This window comes from Oncorhynchus clarkii, chromosome 12 (genome assembly GCF_045791955.1).
Source record: "Oncorhynchus clarkii lewisi isolate Uvic-CL-2024 chromosome 12, UVic_Ocla_1.0, whole genome shotgun sequence".
Lineage (NCBI taxonomy): Eukaryota > Metazoa > Chordata > Actinopteri > Salmoniformes > Salmonidae > Oncorhynchus > Oncorhynchus clarkii.
The window spans coordinates 84706708-84730186 of record NC_092158.1 but is presented as its reverse complement, the minus strand read 5'-3'; the positions used below and the strand labels follow the sequence as shown (position 1 = coordinate 84730186).

At 40.8% G+C, this 23479-nt stretch overlaps 2 protein-coding genes across 3 annotated transcripts in view; one reads left to right on the top strand and one right to left on the bottom strand.

The window, feature by feature from the left end:
- The window catches only part of LOC139421542 (adhesion G protein-coupled receptor E5-like), a 78660-nt gene that overhangs the window by 43411 nt on the left and 11770 nt on the right, over nucleotides 1–23479 (bottom strand). The window lies entirely within an intron of this gene.
- Nucleotides 11824–15595, top strand: LOC139422326 (4-galactosyl-N-acetylglucosaminide 3-alpha-L-fucosyltransferase 9-like). The gene is made up of 2 exons (XM_071173521.1): nucleotides 11824–11924; nucleotides 13092–15595. Exon 2 carries the CDS (start codon nucleotides 13097–13099, stop codon nucleotides 14141–14143), a length of 1047 nt encoding a protein of 348 aa, XP_071029622.1. The 5' UTR covers nucleotides 11824–11924; nucleotides 13092–13096; the 3' UTR covers nucleotides 14144–15595.

The window sequence follows — 23479 nt, the reverse complement described above, 5'->3', positions numbered from 1 at the left end:
AAATTATTTAAGGTTAGGTTTAGGAGTCTAAATGATTTAAGGTTAGGCATAGGAGTCTAAATTATTAAGGTTAGGCATAGGAGTCTAAATTATTTAAGGTTAGGCATAGGGGTCTAAATGATTTAAGGTTAGGTTTAGGAGTCTAAATTATTTAAGGTTAGGCATAGGAGTCTAAATTATTTAAGGTTAGGCATAGGAGTCTAAATGATTTAAGGTTAGGCATAGGAGTCTAAATGATTTAAGGTTAGGTTTAGGAGTCTAAATGATTTAAGGTTAGGCATAGGAGTCTAAATGATTTCAGGTTAGGCATAGGAGTCTAAATGATTTAAGGTTAGGTTTAGGAGTCTAAATGATTTAAGGTTAGGCATAGGAGTCTAAATGATTTAAGGTTAGGCATAGGAGTCTAAATTATTTAAGGTTAGGCATAGGAGTCTAAATGATTTAAGGTTAGGCATAGGAGTCTAAATGATTTAAGGTTAGGTTTAGGAGTCTAAATTATTTAAGGTTAGGCATAGGGGTCTAAATGATTTAAGGTTAGGCATAGGAGACTAAATGATTTAAGGTTAGGCATAGGAGTCTAAATTATTTAAGGTTAGGCATAGGAGTCTAAATTATTTAAGGTTAGGCATAAGGGTCTAAATTATTTAAGGTTAGGCATAGGAGTCTAAATTATTTAAGGTTAGGCATAGGAGTCTAAATCATTTAAGGTTAGGCATAGGAGTCTAAATTATTTAAGGTTAGGCATAGGAGTCTAAATTATTTAAGGTTAGGTTTAGGAGTCTAAATGATTTAAGGTTAGGCATAGGAGTCTAAATGATTTAAGGTTAGGCATAGGAGTCTAAATTATTTAAGGTTAGGCATAGGAGTCTAAATGATTTAAGGTTAGGTTTAGGAGTCTAAATGATTTAAGGTTAGGCATAGGAGTCTACATTATTTAAGGTTAGGCATAGGAGTCTAAATTATTTAAGGTTAGGCATAGGAGTCTAAATTATTTAAGGTTAGGCATAGGAGTCTAAATCATTTAAGGTTAGGCATAGGAGTCTAAATTATTTAAGGTTAGGCATAGGAGTCTAAATTATTTAAGGTTAGGTTTAGGAGTCTAAATGATTTAAGGTTAGGCATAGGAGTCTAAATTATTAAGGTTAGGCATAGGAGTCTAAATGATTTAAGGTTAGGCATAGGGGTCTAAATGATTTAAGGTTAGGTTTAGGAGTCTAAATTATTTAAGGTTAGGCATAGGAGTCTAAATGATTTAAGGTTAGGCATAGGAGTCTAAATGATTTAAGGTTAGGTTTAGGAGTCTAAATGATTTAAGGTTAGGCATAGGAGTCTAAATGATTTCAGGTTAGGCATAGGAGTCTAAATGATTTAAGGTTAGGTTTAGGAGTCTAAATGATTTAAGGTTAGGCATAGGAGTCTAAATGATTTAAGGTTAGGCATAGGAGTCTAAATTATTAAGGTTAGGCATAGGAGTCTAAATGATTTAAGGTTAGGCATAGGGGTCTAAATGATTTAAGGTTAGGTTTAGGAGTCTAAATTATTTAAGGTTAGGCATAGGAGTCTAAATGATTTAAGGTTAGGCATAGGAGTCTAAATGATTTAAGGTTAGGTTTAGGAGTCTAAATGATTTAAGGTTAGGCATAGGAGTCTAAATGATTTCAGGTTAGGCATAGGAGTCTAAATGATTTAAGGTTAGGTTTAGGAGTCTAAATGATTTAAGGTTAGGCATAGGAGTCTAAATGATTTAAGGTTAGGCATAGGAGTCTAAATGATTTAAGGTTAGGCATAGGAGTCTAAATGATTTAAGGTTAGGCATAGGAGTCTAAATTATTTAAGGTTAGGCATAGGAGTCTAAATGATTTAAGGTTAGGTTTAGGAGTCTAAATGATTTAAGGTTAGGCATAGGAGTCTAAATGATTTAAGGTTAGGCATAGGAGTCTAAATGATTTAAGGTTAGGCATAGGAGTCTAAATTATTTAAGGTTAGGCATAGGAGTCTAAATGATTTAAGGTTAGGCATAGGAGTCTAAATGATTTAAGGTTAGGTTTAGGAGTCTAAATTATTTAAGGTTAGGCATAGGGGTCTAAATGATTTAAGGTTAGGCATAGGAGACTAAATGATTTAAGGTTAGGCATAGGAGTCTAAATTATTTAAGGTTAGGCATAGGAGTCTAAATTATTTAAGGTTAGGCATAAGGGTCTAAATTATTTAAGGTTAGGCATAGGGGTCTAAATTATTTAAGGTTAGGCATAGGAGTCTAAATTATTTAAGGTTAGGCATTGGAGTCTAAATTATTTAAGGTTAGGCATAGCGGTCTAAATTATTTAAGGTTAGGCATAGGAGTCTAAATGATTTAAGGTTAGGCATAGGAGTCTAAATGATTTAAGGTTAGGTTTAGGAGTCTAAATGATTTAAGGTTAGGCATAGGAGTCTAAATGATTTCAGGTTAGGCATAGGAGTCTAAATGATTTAAGGTTAGGTTTAGGAGTCTAAATGATTTAAGGTTAGGCATAGGAGTCTAAATGATTTAAGGTTAGGCATAGGAGTCTAAATGATTTAAGGTTAGGCATAGGAGTCTAAATGATTTAAGGTTAGGCATAGGAGTCTAAATTATTTAAGGTTAGGCATAGGAGTCTAAATGATTTAAGGTTAGGTTTAGGAGTCTAAATGATTTAAGGTTAGGCATAGGAGTCTAAATGATTTAAGGTTAGGCATAGGAGTCTAAATGATTTAAGGTTAGGCATAGGAGTCTAAATTATTTAAGGTTAGGCATAGGAGTCTAAATTATTTAAGGTTAGGCATAGGAGTCTAAATGATTTAAGGTTAGGCATAGGAGTCTAAATGATTTAAGGTTAGGTTTAGGAGTCTAAATTATTTAAGGTTAGGCATAGGGGTCTAAATGATTTAAGGTTAGGCATAGGAGACTAAATGATTTAAGGTTAGGCATAGGAGTCTAAATTATTTAAGGTTAGGCATAGGAGTCTAAATTATTTAAGGTTAGGCATAAGGGTCTAAATTATTTAAGGTTAGGCATAGGGGTCTAAATTATTTAAGGTTAGGCATAGGAGTCTAAATTATTTAAGGTTAGGCATGGAGTCTAAATTATTTAAGGTTAGGCATAGTCTAAATTATTTAAGGTTAGGCATAGGAGTCTAAATGATTTAAGGTTAGGCATAGGAGTCTAAATGATTTAAGGTTAGGTTTAGGAGTCTAAATGATTTAAGGTTAGGCATAGGAGTCTAAATGATTTCAGGTTAGGCATAGGAGTCTAAATGATTTAAGGTTAGGTTTAGGAGTCTAAATGATTTAAGGTTAGGCATAGGAGTCTAAATGATTTAAGGTTAGGCATAGGAGTCTAAATGATTTAAGGTTAGGCATAGGAGTCTAAATGATTTAAGGTTAGGCATAGGAGTCTAAATGATTTAAGGTTAGGCATAGGAGTCTAAATGATTTAAGGTTAGGTTTAGGAGTCTAAATGATTTAAGGTTAGGCATAGGAGTCTAAATGATTTAAGGTTAGGCATAGGAGTCTAAATGATTTAAGGTTAGGCATAGGAGTCTAAATGATTTAAGGTTAGGCATAGGAGTCTAAATTATTTAAGGTTAGGCATAGGAGTCTAAATGATTTAAGGTTAGGTTTAGGAGTCTAAATGATTTAAGGTTAGGCATAGGAGTCTAAATGATTTAAGGTTAGGCATAGGAGTCTAAATGATTTAAGGTTAGGCATAGGAGTCTAAATTATTTAAGGTTAGGCATAGGAGTCTAAATGATTTAAGGTTAGGCATAGGAGTCTAAATGATTTAAGGTTAGGTTTAGGAGTCTAAATTATTTAAGGTTAGGCATAGGGGTCTAAATGATTTAAGGTTAGGCATAGGAGACTAAATGATTTAAGGTTAGGCATAGGAGTCTAAATTATTTAAGGTTAGGCATAGGAGTCTAAATTATTTAAGGTTAGGCATAGGGTCTAAATTATTTAAGGTTAGGCATAGGAGTCTAAATTATTTAAGGTTAGGCATAGGAGTCTAAATATTTAAGGTTAGGCATAGGAGTCTAAATGATTTAAGGTTAGGCATAGGAGTCTAAATTATTTAAGGTTAGGCATAGGAGTCTAAATGATTTAAGGTTAGGCATAGGAGTCTAAATGATTTAAGGTTTAGGAGTCTAAATGATTTAAGGTTAGGCATAGGAGTCTAAATGATTTAAGGTTAGGCATAGGAGTCTAAATGATTTAAGGTTAGGTTTAGGAGTCTAAATTATTTAAGGTTAGGCATAGGAGTCTAAATGATTTAAGGTTAGGCATAGGAGTCTAAATGATTTAAGGTTAGGTTTAGGAGTCTAAATGATTTAAGGTTAGGCATAGGAGTCTAAATGATTTCAGGTTAGGCATAGGAGTCTAAATGATTTAAGGTTAGGTTTAGGAGTCTAAATGATTTAAGGTTAGGCATAGGAGTCTAAATGATTTAAGGTTAGGCATAGGAGTCTAAATGATTTAAGGTTAGGCATAGGAGTCTAAATGATTTAAGGTTAGGCATAGGAGTCTAAATGATTTAAGGTTAGGCATAGGAGTCTAAATGATTTAAGGTTAGGTTTAGGAGTCTAAATGATTTAAGGTTAGGCATAGGAGTCTAAATGATTTAAGGTTAGGCATAGGAGTCTAAATGATTTAAGGTTAGGCATAGGAGTCTAAATTATTTAAGGTTAGGCATAGGAGTCTAAATTATTTAAGGTTAGGCATAGGGTCTAAATTATTTAAGGTTAGGCATAGTCTAAATGATTTAAGGTTAGGTCTAAATTATTTAAGGTTAGGCATAGCGGTCTAAATTATTTAAGGTTAGGCATAGGAGTCTAAATGATTTAAGGTTAGGCATAGGAGTCTAAATGATTTAAGGTTAGGCATAGGAGTCTAAATGATTTAAGGTTAGGCATAGGAGTCTAAATGATTTAAGGTTAGGCATAGGAGTCTAAATGATTTAAGGTTAGGTTTAGGAGTCTAAATGATTTAAGGTTAGGCATAAGTCTAAATGATTTAAGGTTAGGCATAGGGTCTAAATGATTTAAGGTTAGGCATAGGAGTCTAAATGATTTAAGGTTAGGCATAGGAGTCTAAATTATTTAAGGTTAGGCATAGGAGTCTAAATTATTTAAGGTTAGGCATAGGGTCTAAATTATTTAAGGTTAGGCATAGGAGTCTAAATTATTTAAGGTTAGGCATAGGAGTCTAAATGATTTAAGGTTAGGCATAGGAGTCTAAATTATTTAAGGTTAGGCATAGGAGTCTAAATTATTTAAGGTTAGGCATAGGAGTCTAAATGATTAAGGTTAGGCATAGGAGACTAAATGTTAGGTTAGGCATAGGAGTCTAAATGATTTAAGGTTAGGCATAGGAGTCTAAATGATTTAAGGTTAGGCATAGGAGTCTAAATGATTTAAGGTTAGGTTTAGGAGTCTAAATTATTTAAGGTTAGGCATAGGAGTCTAAATGATTTAAGGTTAGGCATAGGAGTCTAAATGATTTAAGGTTAGGTTTAGGAGTCTAAATGATTTAAGGTTAGGCATAGGAGTCTAAATGATTTCAGGTTAGGCATAGGAGTCTAAATGATTTAAGGTTAGGTTTAGGAGTCTAAATGATTTAAGGTTAGGCATAGGAGTCTAAATGATTTAAGGTTAGGCATAGGAGTCTAAATGATTTAAGGTTAGGCATAGGAGTCTAAATGATTTAAGGTTAGGCATAGGAGTCTAAATTATTTAAGGTTAGGCATAGGAGTCTAAATGATTTAAGGTTAGGTTTAGGAGTCTAAATGATTTAAGGTTAGGCATAGGAGTCTAAATGATTTAAGGTTAGGCATAGGAGTCTAAATGATTTAAGGTTAGGCATAGGAGTCTAAATTATTTAAGGTTAGGCATAGGAGTCTAAATGATTTAAGGTTAGGCATAGGAGTCTAAATGATTTAAGGTTAGGTTTAGGAGTCTAAATTATTTAAGGTTAGGCATAGGGGTCTAAATGATTTAAGGTTAGGCATAGGAGACTAAATGATTTAAGGTTAGGCATAGGAGTCTAAATTATTTAAGGTTAGGCATAGGAGTCTAAATTATTTAAGGTTAGGCATAAGGGTCTAAATTATTTAAGGTTAGGCATAGGAGTCTAAATTATTTAAGGTTAGGCATAGGAGTCTAAATCATTTAAGGTTAGGCATAGGAGTCTAAATTATTTAAGGTTAGGCATAGGAGTCTAAATTATTTAAGGTTAGGTTTAGGAGTCTAAATGATTTAAGGTTAGGCATAGGAGTCTAAATGATTTAAGGTTAGGCACAGGAGTCTAAATGATTTAAGGTTAGGCATAGGAGTCTAAATGATTTAAGGTTAGGCATAGGAGTCTAAATTATTTAAGGTTAGGCATAGGAGTCTAAATGATTTAAGGTTAGGCATAGGAGTCTAAATGATTTAAGGTTAGGTTTAGGAGTCTAAATGATTTAAGGTTAGGCATAGGAGTCTAAATGATTTCAGGTTAGGCATAGGAGTCTAAATGATTTAAGGTTAGGTTTAGGAGTCTAAATGATTTAAGGTTAGGCATAGGAGTCTAAATGATTTAAGGTTAGGCATAGGAGTCTAAATGATTTAAGGTTAGGCATAGGAGTCTAAATGATTTAAGGTTAGGCATAGGAGTCTAAATTATTTAAGGTTAGGCATAGGAGTCTAAATGATTTAAGGTTAGGTTTAGGAGTCTAAATGATTTAAGGTTAGGCATAGGAGTCTAAATGATTTAAGGTTAGGCATAGGAGTCTAAATGATTTAAGGTTAGGCATAGGAGTCTAAATTATTTAAGGTTAGGCATAGGAGTCTAAATGATTTAAGGTTAGGCATAGGAGTCTAAATGATTTAAGGTTAGGTTTAGGAGTCTAAATTATTTAAGGTTAGGCATAGGCTAAATGATTTAAGGTTAGGCATAGGAGACTAAATGATTTAAGGTTAGGCATAGGAGTCTAAATTATTTAAGGTTAGGCATAGGAGTCTAAATTATTTAAGGTTAGGCATGTCTAAATTATTTAAGGTTAGGCATAGGAGTCTAAATTATTTAAGGTTAGGCATAGGAGTCTAAATCATTTAAGGTTAGGCATAATCATTTAAGGTTAGGCATAGGAGTCTAAATTATTTAAGGTTAGGTTTAGGAGTCTAAATGATTTAAGGTTAGGCATAGGAGTCTAAATGATTTAAGGTTAGGCATAGGAGTCTAAATTATTTAAGGTTAGGCATAGGAGTCTAAATGATTTAAGGTTAGGCATAGGAGTCTAAATGATTTAAGGTTAGGCATAGGAGTCTAAATTATTTAAGGTTAGGCATAGGAGTCTAAATTATTTAAGGTTAGGCATAGGAGTCTAAATTATTTAAGGTTAGGCATAGGAGTCTAAATCATTTAAGGTTAGGCATAGGAGTCTAAATTATTTAAGGTTAGGCATAGGAGTCTAAATTATTTAAGGTTAGGTTTAGGAGTCTAAATGATTTAAGGTTAGGCATAGGAGTCTAAATTATTAAGGTTAGGCATAGGAGTCTAAATGATTTAAGGTTAGGCATAGGGGTCTAAATGATTTAAGGTTAGGTTTAGGAGTCTAAATTATTTAAGGTTAGGCATAGGAGTCTAAATGATTTAAGGTTAGGCATAGGAGTCTAAATGATTTAAGGTTAGGTTTAGGAGTCTAAATGATTTAAGGTTAGGCATAGGAGTCTAAATGATTTCAGGTTAGGCATAGGAGTCTAAATGATTTAAGGTTAGGTTTAGGAGTCTAAATGATTTAAGGTTAGGCATAGGAGTCTAAATGATTTAAGGTTAGGCATAGGAGTCTAAATGATTTAAGGTTAGGCATAGGAGTCTAAATGATTTAAGGTTAGGCATAGGAGTCTAAATTATTTAAGGTTAGGCATAGGAGTCTAAATGATTTAAGGTTAGGTTTAGGAGTCTAAATGATTTAAGGTTAGGCATAGGAGTCTAAATGATTTAAGGTTAGGCATAGGAGTCTAAATGATTTAAGGTTAGGCATAGGAGTCTAAATTATTTAAGGTTAGGCATAGGAGTCTAAATGATTTAAGGTTAGGCATAGGAGTCTAAATGATTTAAGGTTAGGCATAGGAGTCTAAATGATTTAAGGGTTAGGGTTAGGGTTAGGGTTAGGGTTAGGGGTTATATTTTAGGTTATGATGGTCTCAGTTAACAAGACATTTTACAAGTAATATTCTTCAAGAATGAATGCCGAAATCTCATTGCAACTTTATTAACAACAGTAAAATAGGGGTTAAAGGCACAAGGCCAGCATTCAACATGATAGAGTAGACGTAGGTAATCCTACTTTACCTAATGTGTCCATAATCAGTCATTTCACTGATCCAATACAGCACAGGAGTCAAACTCATTCCACAGAGGGCCAAGTGTCTGCAGGTTTTCACTCCTCCATTGTACTTGATTGATGAATTGATGAAGGTCACTAATTAGTAAGGAACTCCTACACCTGGTTGTCCAGGGCATAACTGAAAGTAAAAAACTAACTTCTAGACAGTAGGCACTTCATGGAATGAGTTTGACACGCCTGCTATACGGCATTAAAACACCCTACATCTCGTCATACACACAATCCATTAATATAGCAGTTAGAGCCTATTCAAGTTCAACAACGCATTGACTTGTTCAAACAAAGCCTCCCTGTTATGTTAGTGTTGCAACCCTAAAGCAAACAGAGGTAAACAGACTTGAACTTGTCCAATAAGAAATGCTTATTTTCCGTTTTGCCCTAATGAATACAACCGAGGCAAACACCAAGGTCCTGTTCACCAGGTCATGTCCATATCCTTGGGTAATTAAGGCCGAGGGAAACATACCTGGTGCTGAATGGGGGGGTAGAAACACAACAAGGTGGGACATCCCCTGCTCGACAATAGCCACGTCTCGCTGAGATAAAGAGGAGAAGAGAATGCAGTTATAGGAATAATATGAAGATAACTGCTCACTAATACACTGAGCTTTTCTATAGTTGTTAGGAGACAAAATAATGATTTCATTTCATGTGAGGTGTTTTTTTTAATAAAGGAAGAGGATAGCCATGGCCTAATGATTTACTTCAGGTTCTTGGATTGGAGATTATGTTACGCGGAGCGAGCAGGTGAACCCAAGAGCAGACTCAGACGAGGAGACTTGTTCATATTAATTATATTTGAAAGAAGACTGGTGGAGTTTACTATGCACAGACACAGAGAAAACAACATGATTGGACGATACAACTCACAAGGCTGAGCTTGCTTTATGCAGATTTGCATAGTGTAGTCCTGCCCTATGCAACTGTATGCCTAATAAAATTCAAGTTAATAATTTTGTATTGAATAAGTCTAGGTAACCTAGTCATCCCAATTTTGAATATAAACCAAATTTGGTCCCAACCGCTGGGCACAGATGTCAGTTCAAAGTCTAGTTTTATTTACATTTGGTTGAGATTTCAACTAACATGAATTCAACTTGAAATCAACAGAAATGTCACCATGTCATTGGATTTAGATTAAAAGTTGGGTGAAGGGCCTCCCAGGTGGCGCAGTGGTTAAGGGCGCTGTACTATCAGAGTCCCTGGGTTCGCGCCCAGGCTCTGTCGTAACCGGCCGCGACCGGGAGGTCCGTGGTGCGACGCACAATTGGCCTAGCGTCGTCCGGGTTAGGGAGGGCTTGGTCGGTAGGGATGTCCTTGTCTCATCGCGCACCAGCGACTCCTGTGGCGGGCCGGGCGCAGTGCGGCGCTAACCAAGGTTGCATGGTGTTTCCTCCGACACATTGGTGCGGCTGGCTTCCGGGTTGGATGTGCGCTGTGTTAAGAAGCAGTGCGGCTTGGTTGGGTTGTGTATCTGAGGACGCATGACATTCAACCTTCATCTCTCCCGAGCCCGTACGGGAGTTGTAGCGATGAGACAAGATAGTAGCTACTACAACAATTGGATATCACGAAATTGGGGAGAAAAAGGGGTAAAAAAAAAAAAAGAAAAAAAAGTTGGGTGAAAAAAGGCCCAAGACATGCTATCCTGGTGGTGAGAGCACCATTACAATTAAATGGGAGGTTAGCATTTCTGGGGGGTTTGACATTATAAACAAACAGCAAATGCATCCAACAAGTTTGTGGAGTCACAACCTTGACGTAATCATTGTGTGCTAATAATATGGCACCAAATGACATATTGTTTGGAACAATAATAATCTTCAAACATGTAACATTTCCAGAGTTGGGTCTCTGGTACTTTTGAAGATATTATAAAAGGTAATTAACCAATCACAGCTCTCCTTTAGGGTTGCACATTCAGCAAATCACTAGCAGAAGGAGTTCCCTTTCAATACATTTTCCCATTCACTGTGTTGGTGGTGCTTACAAAATGTATCATAGCTTAGCAGAGCCCACTCTGGAAAAGTTGAAGTTGGAAGTTTACATACACTTAGGTTGGAGACATTAAAACTCATTGTTCAACCACTACACACATTTCTTGTAAACAAACTGTAGTTTTGAAAAGTCGGTTAGGACATCTACTTTGTGCATGACACAAGTAATTTTTCCAACACTTGTTTACAGACAGATTATTTCACTTATAATTCACTGTATCACAATTCCAGTGGGTCTGAAGATTACACACACTAAGTTGACTGTGCCTTTAAACAGCTTGGAAAATTCCAGAAAATTATGTCATGGCTTTAGAAACTTCTGGTAGGCTAATTGACATCATTTGAGTCAATTTGAGGTGTACCTGTGGATGTATTTCAAGGCCTACCTTCAGACTCAGTGACTCTTTGCTTGACATCATGGGAAAATCTAAAGAAATCAGCCAAGACCTCAGAAAAAAATTGTAGACCTCCACAAGTCTGGTTCATCCTTGGGAGCAATTTCCAAACGCCTGAAAGTACCACTTTCATCTGTACAAACAATAGTATCTAAGTATAAACACCATGGGACCACGTAGCCATCATACCGCTCAGGAAGGAGAAGCGTCCTGTCTCCTAGAGATGAACGTACTTTGGTGTGAAAAGTGAAAATCAATCCCAGAACAACAGCAAAGGACCTTATGAAAATGCTGGAGGAAACAGGTACAAAAGTATCTACATCCACAGTAAAACGAGTTCTATATCAACCTAACCTGAAAGGCCGCTCAGCAAGGAAGAAGCCACTGCTTCACAAAATAGATGGCATCATGAGGTAGGAAAATTATCTGGATATATTGAAGCAACATCTCAAGACATCAGTCAGGAAGTTAAAACGTGGTCGCAAAGGGGTCTTCCAAATAGACAATGACCCCAAGCATACTCCCAAAGTTGTGGCAAAATGACTTAAGGACAACAAAGTCAAGATATTGGAGTATTTTTATATTTTGAGTATTTACTTCCTCCTCTGATATTTACACTGCTTTACACGTATGCATTGTCTTTTAAAATATTATTTACATTTCATAACACTACTTACACATCATATACTAGGGCTCTCCAACCCTGTTCCCCGAGAGCTATCATCCTGTAGGTTTTCGCTCCGACCCTAATCTAGCGCACCTGATTTGAATAATTAGCTGGTTGATAAGCTGCACCTGGTTATTTACAACTCTGGGGCAGGAGTGAGAACCTACAGGAGGGTCGCTCTCCAACCCACATTGACAAAACGAAGCACATTATGAAGGTGTGTATTTCTTTGACAAATTGCACACGGCAGGGAAGTGGGCAGTGTGTCTAAGGTGTGACATGAAGGGCAAAGGCTAGAGAGGCTGTCCCTCTGCCTGCAGTAGCACACCAGTTCTAGGCGTATCCTCACTCAAGGTTGTGGAGACACATGAGTGCAATGTGACTCAGCTAGGTGTCAGGTGTGGTTTTAAGTCAAAGCTAGCAACATCATTCTGTTTAAGTTCAAAGTCAAATCTCAGAGCTAGCAGGTAAGCACCCCTCACCCAGTATATTATTTCCTTGAAGAGCAATGTGGAATGTGGTGTAGATATGAATTATTGGATGTAGCTGTTCTCTATGTTTGAATGGAGTCTCTGTCTGTCTGATTTAGTGTTGAGTTTCCGATGTGTTTGTCTTTTATCAAGTCTGTATCATCGGTTGTTAGAAAAAGGATTGTGTTTCTTTTAACCGACAAGATCGAAACAGAAAACATCGGAATTAACGTTTTATCAGATACTGTGTGTGTGTGTGTGTGTGTGTGTGTGTGTGTGTGTGTGTGTGTGTGTGTGTGTGTGTGTGTGTGTGTGTGTGTGTGTGTGTGTGTGTGTGTGTGTGTGTGTGTGTGTGTGTGTGTGTGTGTGTGTGTGTATAGATCCTACATACATACAGCTATATTCATGTATTTAAATATTAGCTGGCTTTATGGCAACTTGTTGTTATCAAAACAGTCACACAGGTTTGTTATTACCATGTAATTTATTGTCTACTCTTGTATTTCCCGTTGTATAACGTGCTGTCTTTATTTGACTGCGTAGTATGTTTACGTAGAACCTGTCCTCTCATTAGTAGCCCTTTGGGTTACATATCCTGCAACCTGTAGTTAATTACCCCGGGCAAGGGTGAAATCACAGCCCCCAACACATTGGGTCCCATGACTCCTTAGTTCAATAGTCTTACTGTATCCTCAATAGTTATTGATATATTCTGGGGTCAGAGGGTGGACTCTATACACACAATAGCCCGGATAAGTATCCAGAGTATTTGTTTAGTTTGACCACATGGCTAATTTGTTTCTCTGGATGGAAAGCATGTCCTGTGAACTCAGGATCTTCGTGACAACCACTGCCTCAGTCACTTCAGAAGTCACTAACCTAACAGAAACCTAAGCTTGTCTTATTGACTTTGATTACTGTTATGACAACCACATAATATGCATGACTAGTGAACCAATGAAATGGTCCGCTGATAGAGAACTAGCCTCTTCAGCAGATGTCTGCCCTCACCCTAAAACATGCCTGTAGTCTGAGTTTATGATTGACCAGTAGTCCTCGTGCTAAAATAATCATTGTCAACTTTACGAATACATGCAATAATAGTGATTTGATGTTTGCCTTTTCTTAATAAACGTATAAACGAACAGCCTTTCCTTTTGACAGGCCAAATGACGTGTCTTGGACCAAATTGTAGAATTGGGCACCAGAGCCTGATGGGCATTCTCCTGCTGGGCTGCTTGCTGACCTGTCTACTGTACCGACCTGCTATCACCTGGCTCCCTGTCCTGGCCAAGCACTTCCAGGTGGAGCACAAACAGGACGTTACCGTGCTGGTCTGGCACTGGCCCTTTGACCATCCCTTTAAACTGAACTCCTGCAGGTCCTTGTACAACATCGAAGGCTGTCACCTGACAGCGGACCGAGAGCTGTACAGTCAAGCAGATGCCGTTCTCATCCACCACAGAGAAATCGAAGAGGATTTATCCAACCTGCCCCAAGAACCACGGCCCTCCTTCCAGAAATGGGTGTGGATGAATTTCGAATCGCCGGCACACACAAATAGAATACCTGGCTTGGAAGATCTGTTTAATGTGACATTGAACTACAGGCAGGATGCAGACATCAACATGCCTTATGGATCTCTCGTCCCTCGGACTAAAGAGAGGGAGGAGTTTGTCCCACATAAAAACCGACTGGTCTGTTGGATCGTTAGCAACTGGAACCGAGAACACAAGAGAACTTGGTACTACATGGAGCTGCGCAAATTCATCAGGATTCACACCTACGGGGACCCTTTCAACAAAAAGGTATCTCTTAGTGAATACAGAATGATCGTGGCCAGCTGTAAATTCTACTTGTCTTTTGAGAACTCCGTCCATAAGGACTACATCACAGAAAAACTATATAACGCTCTCAAGTTGGGCGCAGTTCCTGTGGTCATGGGCCCGACAAGAGGGAACTATGAGAAGTTCATCCCTGGAGATTCCTTCATCCATGTGGATGACTTCCGCTCGCCCAGAGCCCTGGCCAAACACCTCCTCTTCTTGGACGAGAATGAGGAGATGTACCGTAAATACTTCAAGTGGCAGAGGATCCACACGGTCCGTATCAACAGCTTCCCCATTCAGAATGCCTGCAACAGCTGTGAGTACATCAGAGGCCACCCTGAGAATCGGATGGTTACTGAGCTCTATAAATGGTTCTGGGAGGAATGATGCTGAGACACTTGGAGCAAATCTACTACAAATGAACGATATCCACTTCTCCATAGTCAGGGATGGGGGGGAAACTGAGCAAAATGTATCTTTTACACAACGGCAGAAGTGCCAAAAATGATATTTCATTAAAGTACATTCACCGAACTTCCCCCACTTGAACAATTCATGGGGTGTTACAAGTCATATTTATATATTTTTTACTTCTGTGCTCTTCGCTACTGCTCTACCACATGTTAACTGATGAAAACAGTGTGGTGGTGACAACCACCGTTATCTACTTGTTTACTATTGGGTCGTTCCACTAAGCGTGCCTTTCGCATCCCTATTTATATTGGTGCACAATGTTCTGCACTAATATTACATTTTAAAAACCTGTTATAACAAAGTGCCCTTTTTAATAGAGACCGAATGGAGAATTCAATAAATCAGATGTGTATAAAGGCTTGCTGAAGTGCCAAAACGTAGCCTTTTGACATGTCCCTCCATCAACCCTGTGTCACTTCTAGGAAGATTTGAACCCACTTAATTCCCAAGTTTCTCCAAGTTTCAACATCATTGTAAAGCCGTAGTTATTGTATTTGGACAAAGTAATCTCTGAAGATGTATTTATTTCATGTAATTCATTCACGTCTGTCCCTCATTTTAAGGTCAACCCTGTTATGTGAACTGAACTTAATATTTACCTTTATTTAACTAGGCAAGTCAGTTCAATGACGGCCTAGGAACAGTGGGTTAACTGCCTGTTCAGGTATGGTGAAATATGGTGAAACTATTCGAGCAGAACACGTTAACCCTGTTACTCATAGACAGGCTTTCATTCAATTGCCACTCCCTTTTGCACCAACCTTCCGTTCCCCTGTCACAAGTGGATGTATGGCTTGTTTAAGGAAAAATCATCAGCCCTGTTACTTTTTTTGGCGTTTAATAGGCCCTTACTATAGTCTTTAAAAAAAAATTGAGATTGGAGTAAAAAATATTTTTTTACATGTGCTCTTATAGACAGACTGTTAAAATTAGGTGAAATCAGAAGTTATTTTTGCCCAAGTTACACATCTCAAAAATACCCTATTAACATTACTGTGAGAGATTTGGTTTTGAACTGTAATGCCTGTTGAGAAAGTCTGGTTACTGTTGAAGGTACTATAGCTCTCCTCCCTCTGGTCACTGGAATAGACTCTGTGAGAGACTCCACTGCGATCAGTCCTGCTTTTTCTAAACCACGTGATTGGGAACGTGATAAAGGGTAATGTACGGTAGGTCTCGCTCATATACAGGTAGAACTCCCTGTACTGTCAACAGTTGTTAGGCAATTGCCTTTTACTGTACTATGGTTGCTAGGTTGCAACAATGAATGTGTCATGTATTTTCACACGTTAAGGGACCTTGTTCGCTCCACTGTTAGGCAACAGGGATTGATTACAGATTCAGTGTATTGATTAGGAAAATAAAGATTGATGTAGTACAGTGGTCTCCAGCACAATGACTTTACTAAACCCAGTTTACACACCTGTTCCAATACAATACAATGGGTTAGTATGAGACACCACTCTTTACTGCCACCCAAGGGAGTTGAAAGACGTAAATTATTATGTTGCAGTACACCTGGCGACCACTAGACAGCACTGCAACCCTACAGTACACATGCATGTTACATTGTTGAAAAACCATTTGCATCAGTGTGAATATGAATATTTATATATGTGAGAAAATGAATACCATTTGTCAAAAGAATGAATATCTGAGCTCAAATGAGAGGTTGGAGAAATGGTGGAGATTAGCTTGTTGCTTAATGGTTTAATTGAAACCTGCCGCTAATTAGCTATGGCTATAATCACCCAAACTTATGAACAACTCCATGATTTTTTCTTCGGCTCTTTCAAATGTAGAGAATAGAATGTGGCCGTGGGAATGAGTGTAAAATGACTGCATCATGAAGAACTCTTAAGTCTGACCACAACTTTCACCCATTCTTACATCCCTTTGAAGGATCCCTTCTAATGCTTTATTAACTGTACAGTACTACAGAAAACCCCTACATTCTTCCGCAAGTTTCATTATGTTTTGGTCATGGAAACTATTAGAATATCACTATTTCTACCTCCTATTTCTATATTTCTGGTCTATTTCTATCTCCGACCTCCACTAATGTCAGTTCATTTCCCATATTGATGTCGTCATTACCTCCCTATGTGGTAACACATATGAGATAGGGTTTACTCTGAGACTTAGTCATTCATGCGTCTAGGGACTGGCTCTGTGGTTTTCAAAAAGAGGTAGAATACATCTACAGACGACTCCTGGTTTGGCAGATGCCAGGAGAACTGAATACATAGTACCAACCAAAGTTTGGTGGCGAAATAATGTCTGTGGCTGTTTTTCATTGTTCGGGCTAGGCCAATTAGTTCCAGTGAAGGGAAATCTTACCGCTACAGCCTACAATGACATTCTAGATGATTCTGTGCTTCCGGCTTTGTGGCAACAGTTCGGAGAAGGCCCTTTACTGTTTCAGCATGACAATGCCCCCGTGCACAAAGCAAGGTCCATACAGCAATGGATTGTCAAGATTGGTGTGGAAGAACTTGACTGGCCCTGACCTCAACCCCATCGAATGCCTTTGGGATGAATTGGAATGCCGACTGCAAACGAGACCTAACCGCCCAACATGTGCCCAACCTAACTAATGCTCTTGAGGCTGAATGGAAGCAAGTCCCCGCAACAATCTTCCAACATCTAGTGAAAAGCCTTCCCAGAAGAGTGGAGGCTGTGATAGCAGAGAAGGGGATACCAACTCCATAATAATGCCCATGATTTTGGAATGAGATGTTCTACGAGCAGGTGTCCACATACGTTTGGTCACGTAGTGTACCTGTCCATTACTGATGGCTGTCTCCCACCAGTCCCTTCTCTGTTATCCTTTCTTCTTGCTGCTCTCTTCTCTCCCTCTTTTTTTGTAAATTATTGAGCTCTTTCTTTCAAGGGGACCACTCCCTCATCAGATCTGTAGGCCATCGAGTTTGCTGCCTCACCGCTCCTTCACCCCCAGCAACAGCCGTCCCCACGTCACCTCGTGACATTGAAATCACATGTCCCTCACTCTCTTATCTACCACTCTCTTGTGCGCTTGCTTGCTGTAAATTTAGCTCTCTCCTCCCTTTCAACTTTCTCCCTCTCGTGTGTTACTTCCCCAACCTCCCTCTTTTCTCTACCACCCTCTCTGTTTTTCTGTAATGTCACGGCTCACTGCTGAGTGTCACGGAGTTGATGGAGAGGGAAAAAAATGGAGGCGTGAGGCAATGGAAGGAGGGTTGACGCACGGGTGTGTGTGTGTGTGTGTGTGTGTGTGTGTGTGTGTGTGTGTGTGTGTGTGTGTGTGTGTGTGTGTGTGTGTGTGTGTGTGTGTGTGTGTGTGTGTGTGTGTGTGTGTAGATTTTGTGAGGGAACGGGTGGGGGAGGGAGATTTGTCTGATGGTAAAATGTTCCAGCTCGGTGAAGAAACAGCAGACAGTCAGTCGATGCACCTCCCCCTACTATAACTACTACAGTTCCATGTAGACTGGTGCTACACACTGACTTCCCAAGTGATGGTCACTTACAGTCCCCCAAAATACCCCCCTCACCGAATCACATCTCTTTCTCATGTCCATCCTGGCAAACCTATGGTTTAATGCAACGTGTTGTTTACAATGTTATCAGCAACCTCTGACAGTGAGTAACACTTTTGTTGGATGATTACATGACATTACGTGGGATAATACAATTTGAACAGGTTGTTTCCGTTCTCCCTTTTCATATTCATCTCATTACATCTCATATTCTGTTGATCTATTTCATGATTTAGTGTGTAGTTCAGAACTCTAACTCTGGTAGATTAGTAAATGCCTGGTTTGATTGTACAGAGAACACACACTCTCTCTCTCTCTCATATTCAATTCAAAGGGCTTTACTGACATGAGAAACATATGTTTATATTGCCAAAGCAAATGGAACAGACAGACAAAGGAAACATTAGTAAACATTACACGCACAAGTTAAAAGAATATAGACATTTGAAATGTTATATTATTGGTTATGTACAGTGTTGTAACAATGTGCAGGTAGATAAATATAGGTGGTATTTACAATGTTCGCACTCCACTGGTTTCCCTTTTCTCATGGCAATAGGCCAAAGATCTTGTTGCGACTGCACACTGCGGTATTTAGACTAACAGATATTGGAAGTTGATCCACGTTTGATTTGTTTTCAAATTTGATGTGGGTTTGTGTGATCTGTGGGAAATATGTCTCTCTCTCTCTCTCTCTCTCTGAGGAGGCTGGTGGGAAGAGATATAGGAGGATGGGTTCATTGTAATGGAACAGTATCAAACATATGGAAACCATATTCCATTTCAGCTATTACAATGAGCCTGTCCTCCTACAGCTCCACCCACCAGCCTCCCATGCTCTCTCTCTCCCCCCTCCCTCCCCAGACAGTCCTTGTTGTGTTGGGTTCATTGTGTTCCTGGCAGAAAGCAGTGAAGCAGACCCTAACAGTCCATTTTAGAAGCTGCCACTGTCTCTGATCTAAAACACAATCAGTGAGCCATTTTGCCTGGGTCCAACAGCAACATTAAAAAGTCAATACACGACTGCACTGTTTAATACAATGATGTTCACGTGTCATCTTTCTTTATCTGGGAGGTCAGTCAATAGCATTGATTCAATCACCACCAGCAGGACAAAGGCATAGACACAAAAAACAACTGTCCACAAAGCAAACCAAATGCATATAAACAGCACTAATACCTCAAATGGGGACAGTGTCAACCGGTTCTAGCTCTTTTGGAGCCCTACGCTCATTTTGATTGGACGGGCCCCCACCAACCCCCGAACAAACCATGATACACATACAAACATGAACCTACAAACACACACAAATAAAAAAAGTGCCTGAGTGAACACACAACCAGGTGAGTGAACACACAACCAGGTGAGTGAACACATAACCAGGTGAGTGAACACACAACCAGGTGAGTGAACACACAACCAGGTGGTGATCAGAGGAGTGTATGTACAGGTAACTGACAAAACAAAGGGCCACCAGAACTGCCAGAACAGCTTCAATGCACCTTGGCATAGATTCTACAAGTGTCTGGAACTCTACTGGAGGGAGGCGGCACCATTCTACCCTGAGAAATTCCATAATTTGGTGTTTTGTTGATGGTGGTGGAAAACACTGTCCCAGGCACCGTTCCAGAATCTCCAATATGTGTTCAGTTGGTTTGAGATCTGGTGACTGACACACACACACACACACACACACACAAACACCCTTTAAACCCCCTATGCTCCTTTGAGACCAAGTCACTGAGATCTCTTCTAGCCAGGGTAGCCAAAATAATGGGCAACTGGGCATTTTATACATGACCCTAAGCATGATGGGATGTTTTAATTGCTTATGTAACTAAGGAACCACCTGTGTGGAAGCACCTGCTTTCAATATACTTTGTGTCCTTCATTTACTCAAGTGTTTCCTTTATTTTGTCTGCTACCTGTATGTAGGCTTGGCCTTATGATTTTTGTGAATTTGTGTGTGAATCATGTTTGCAGAAGGGACAGATGTCCTCAACCACCAAAACCACATATTTGGTGTGAAATGTTGTTTTGGAGCTCCATGACAGCTAATCAAACAGATTAACAGCAGCAAACAGCTGACGGGATCAAAATAAAACACAAACAGACAGAGTGAGGGAGGAATTCAAGTCGGGAGGCTGCTTGAGCCAGTTACTCCCCCAACCTGTAACAGCTATGAAAGCTACAGGGTAAGCCTGTTCTAGGCTTACTGAGTTTGGTTGTTTTGTTTGAGAAGTACGTCTGGTAAACATTCATCACCGCCCATCACCTATTGAGCATTGTAAATAAATATGGACACTTTTGCATCAGAGCCTCTTACCTCCCGCTGAATCTCTGCCCTAAGACTGCATCTCTATGCTGAGAGAGAGAGAGAGAGAGAGAGAGAGAGAGAGAGAGAGAGAGAGAGAGTGTGAGAGAGAGAGAGAGAGAGAGAGAGAGAGAGAGAGAGAGAGACAGAGTTGTGTAGATCGGAGTCGAGGTAGGAGTGCCCCAGCTCCTCTGATAGGTGATGATCTGTAAAGGAGGAAGTGAGAATTGGATGATCTGGTGTAGGTTATTAGTTGAGCTCTGTTAGACCATGTAATAGTCTCTGTGCGCAACAGGGGTTCTCTCTATTCCACCAGCCCCCTGTAGCCTGGAGGACACCGCAATATGGGAGATACTCACAGCTCCACAACAAACACAAACATGGGGGGGGGGCTAACGCCACGGTGCGTTTGCATAAGTGCTGATTCAGGTCTCCCGATCCCCACAGCTCTGCATTTCTTCACACCTTCCTCCTCTTCCTCTCTGCCCTCCAATCTCCATCTCCTCTCCTCCTCCACTTGCTTGCTTTCTCACCCTCACCCTCAATTCGTCACACATGCCTTTTCATTTCCCCCCTCTACCTACTGATGGGTAAAAACAGCTTGAGGTATGCTGCGTCTAGCTAGCCCCCGACAACCCGGCGTGGTGAAAGTGAGTGCTTGACAGTTATGAGACAGCCATCAACCTCTGTGACTTCAGCGGGAGCAGAGCAGAACGCTGCAGAGTGGTGGCTACAATGGAGTGGGCTGGCTGCAGAGTGGGCTGGCGGCAGAGTGGGAGGCCGGGAGCCACAACGGAAGAGCTGGACAGACGTCGTCTGAGTGACGAGAGGAAGTCGGTTACTCACAATTTTTTAAATATTTTTTTTAAGTTGCTCCTAGATAGGTTAGGAGTTGAAGAACTGGCTCTTATGAACTCTTGAGAAGGAGAAAACACAGTAGCACCCTGCTCCCACTTCACCATGTGCAATTAGGGAATAGGTAGAGAAGTAGAGGAAATGTCTCCTCTCCATTACAGTAGATTGGTGTCAGAAACTCAGAGTAAAAATAGACAGATCATATTGATGAGTCACTCCAGGTGGGGCCGGGAGACTGGAGAGATCTTACTCCTCTCCTCTTTTCTTCTCCTCTCTTCTCTCCATCCTCCACTTCAGATGTGTAGAGCACCTGAGGATGTAGCTAAGGACACTCTCAGTGGAACACAGGAGAGAAGTAGAGAAGTTTCACCTGCAGCAGACCCCGCAGTAAATGTGCAGTTTAACCGCAGGCCCTGGGGCTTATTACGTCAGTGTTTTTCCTGTGAACTTCTAGCTGAACACCAGTGTCATAGTGGTTGGTATAGTCTCCCCAGCAGCTATCACATCACATCAACGCTTTTTGGCTAAGAGCTAGAAACAGGGAAACGGTGTCTGTCGTCGACATCTTGTTGATCACCGGTAGACTGTGTTCGAATGTCACACACAACACAAACTTGTGCGAACACACACATAGACACACACGAATGCACGTACACACACGCACATACGTGACACACACCACACTCTTTCTCTCTTACGCACGCACACACACACACACACACAACTGCAGTGCAGATTTGACTGCGCAGTAATCCAGCTTTGTTTAAAGGGAGTAAATACAACAAATGAATCAATAAACAAACCCCCTGCCAGGGTATTTTATGTGGCATCTGTTTCCCATTCCTCTGCTTCGGCACAAAGGGCTGGCTGGGTGCCGCGGCATTGTGGCCAAACCTCTCAGTCTGGGTGGGGTGAGGGTTCTGCATTGTGGCCAAACCTCTCAGTCTGGGTGGGCTGAGGGATCTGCATTGTGGCCAAACCTCTCAGTCTGGGTGGGCTGAGGGATCTGCATTGTGGCCAAACCTCTCAGTCTGGGTGGGTTGAGGGATCTGCATTGTGACCAAACCTCTCAGTCTGGGTGGGGTGAGGGATCTGCATTGTGACCAAACCTCTCAGTCTGGGTTGGGTGAGGGATCTGCATTGTGACCAAACCTCTCAGTCTGGGTGGGGTGAGGGATCTGCATTGTGGCCAAACCTCTCAGTCTGGGTGGGCTGAGGGATCTGCATTGTGGCCAAACCTCTCAGTCTGGGTGGGCTGAGGGATCTGCATTGTGGCCAAACCTCTCAGTCTGGGTGGGGTGAGGGATCTGCATTGTGACCAAACCTCTCAGTCTGGGTGGGGTGAGGGTTCTGCATTGTGGCCAAACCTTTCAGTCTGGGTGGGGTGATGGATCTGCATTGTGGCCAAACCTCTCAGTCTGGGTGGGGTGAGGGATCTGCATTGTGGCCAAACCTCTCAGTCTGGGTGGGCTGAGGGATCTGCATTGTGGCCAAACCTCTCAGTCTGGGTGGGCTGAGGGATCTGCATTGTGGCCAAACCTCTCAGTCTGGGTGGGGTGAGGGATCTGCATTGTGACCAAACCTCTCAGTCTGGGTGGGGTGAGGGTTCTGCATTGTGGCCAAACCTTTCAGTCTGGGTGGGGTGATGGATCTGCATTGTGGCCAAACCTCTCAGTCTGGGTGGGCTGAGGGATCTGCATTGTGGCCAAACCTCTCAGTCTGGGTGGGGTGAGGGTTCTGCATTGTGGCCAAACCTCTCAGTCTGGGTGGGCTGAGGGATCTGCATTGTGGCCAAACCTCTCAGTCTGGGTGGGTTGAGGGATCTGCATTGTGGCCAAACCTCTCAGTCTGGGTGGGTTGAGGGATCTGCATTGTGACCAAACCTCTCAGTCTGGGTGGGGTGAGGGATCTGCATTGTGACCAAACCTCTCAGTCTGGGTGGGGTGAGGGATCTGCATTGTGGCCAAACCTCTCAGTCTGGGTGGGCTGAGGGATCTGCATTGTGGCCAAACCTCTCAGTCTGGGTGGGGTGAGGGATCTGCATTGTGGCCAAACCTCTCAGTCTGGGTGGGCTGAGGGATCTGCATTGTGGCCAAACCTCTCAGTCTGGGTGGGGTGAGGGATCTGCATTGTGACCAAACCTCTCAGTCTGGGTGGGGTGAGGGTTCTGCATTGTGGCCAAACCTTTCAGTCTGGGTGGGGTGAGGGATCTGCATTGTGGCCAAACCTCTCAGTCTGGGTGGGGTGAGGGATCTGCATTGTGACCAAACCTCTCAGTCTGGGTGGGGTGAGGGATCTGCATTGTGGACAAACCTCTCAGTCTGGGTGGGGTGAGGGATCTGCATTGGGCTTCATTATACTCACTCACTCACTCACTCACTCACTCACTCACTCACTCACTCACACACTCTCTCTCTCACACACACACACACACACACACACACACACACACACACACACACACACACACACACACACACACACACACGCACACGCACACGCACACGCAGACACACACACACCTTTATCTTTCCCCTGCAGTTTTTGTGATATCTGTTAAA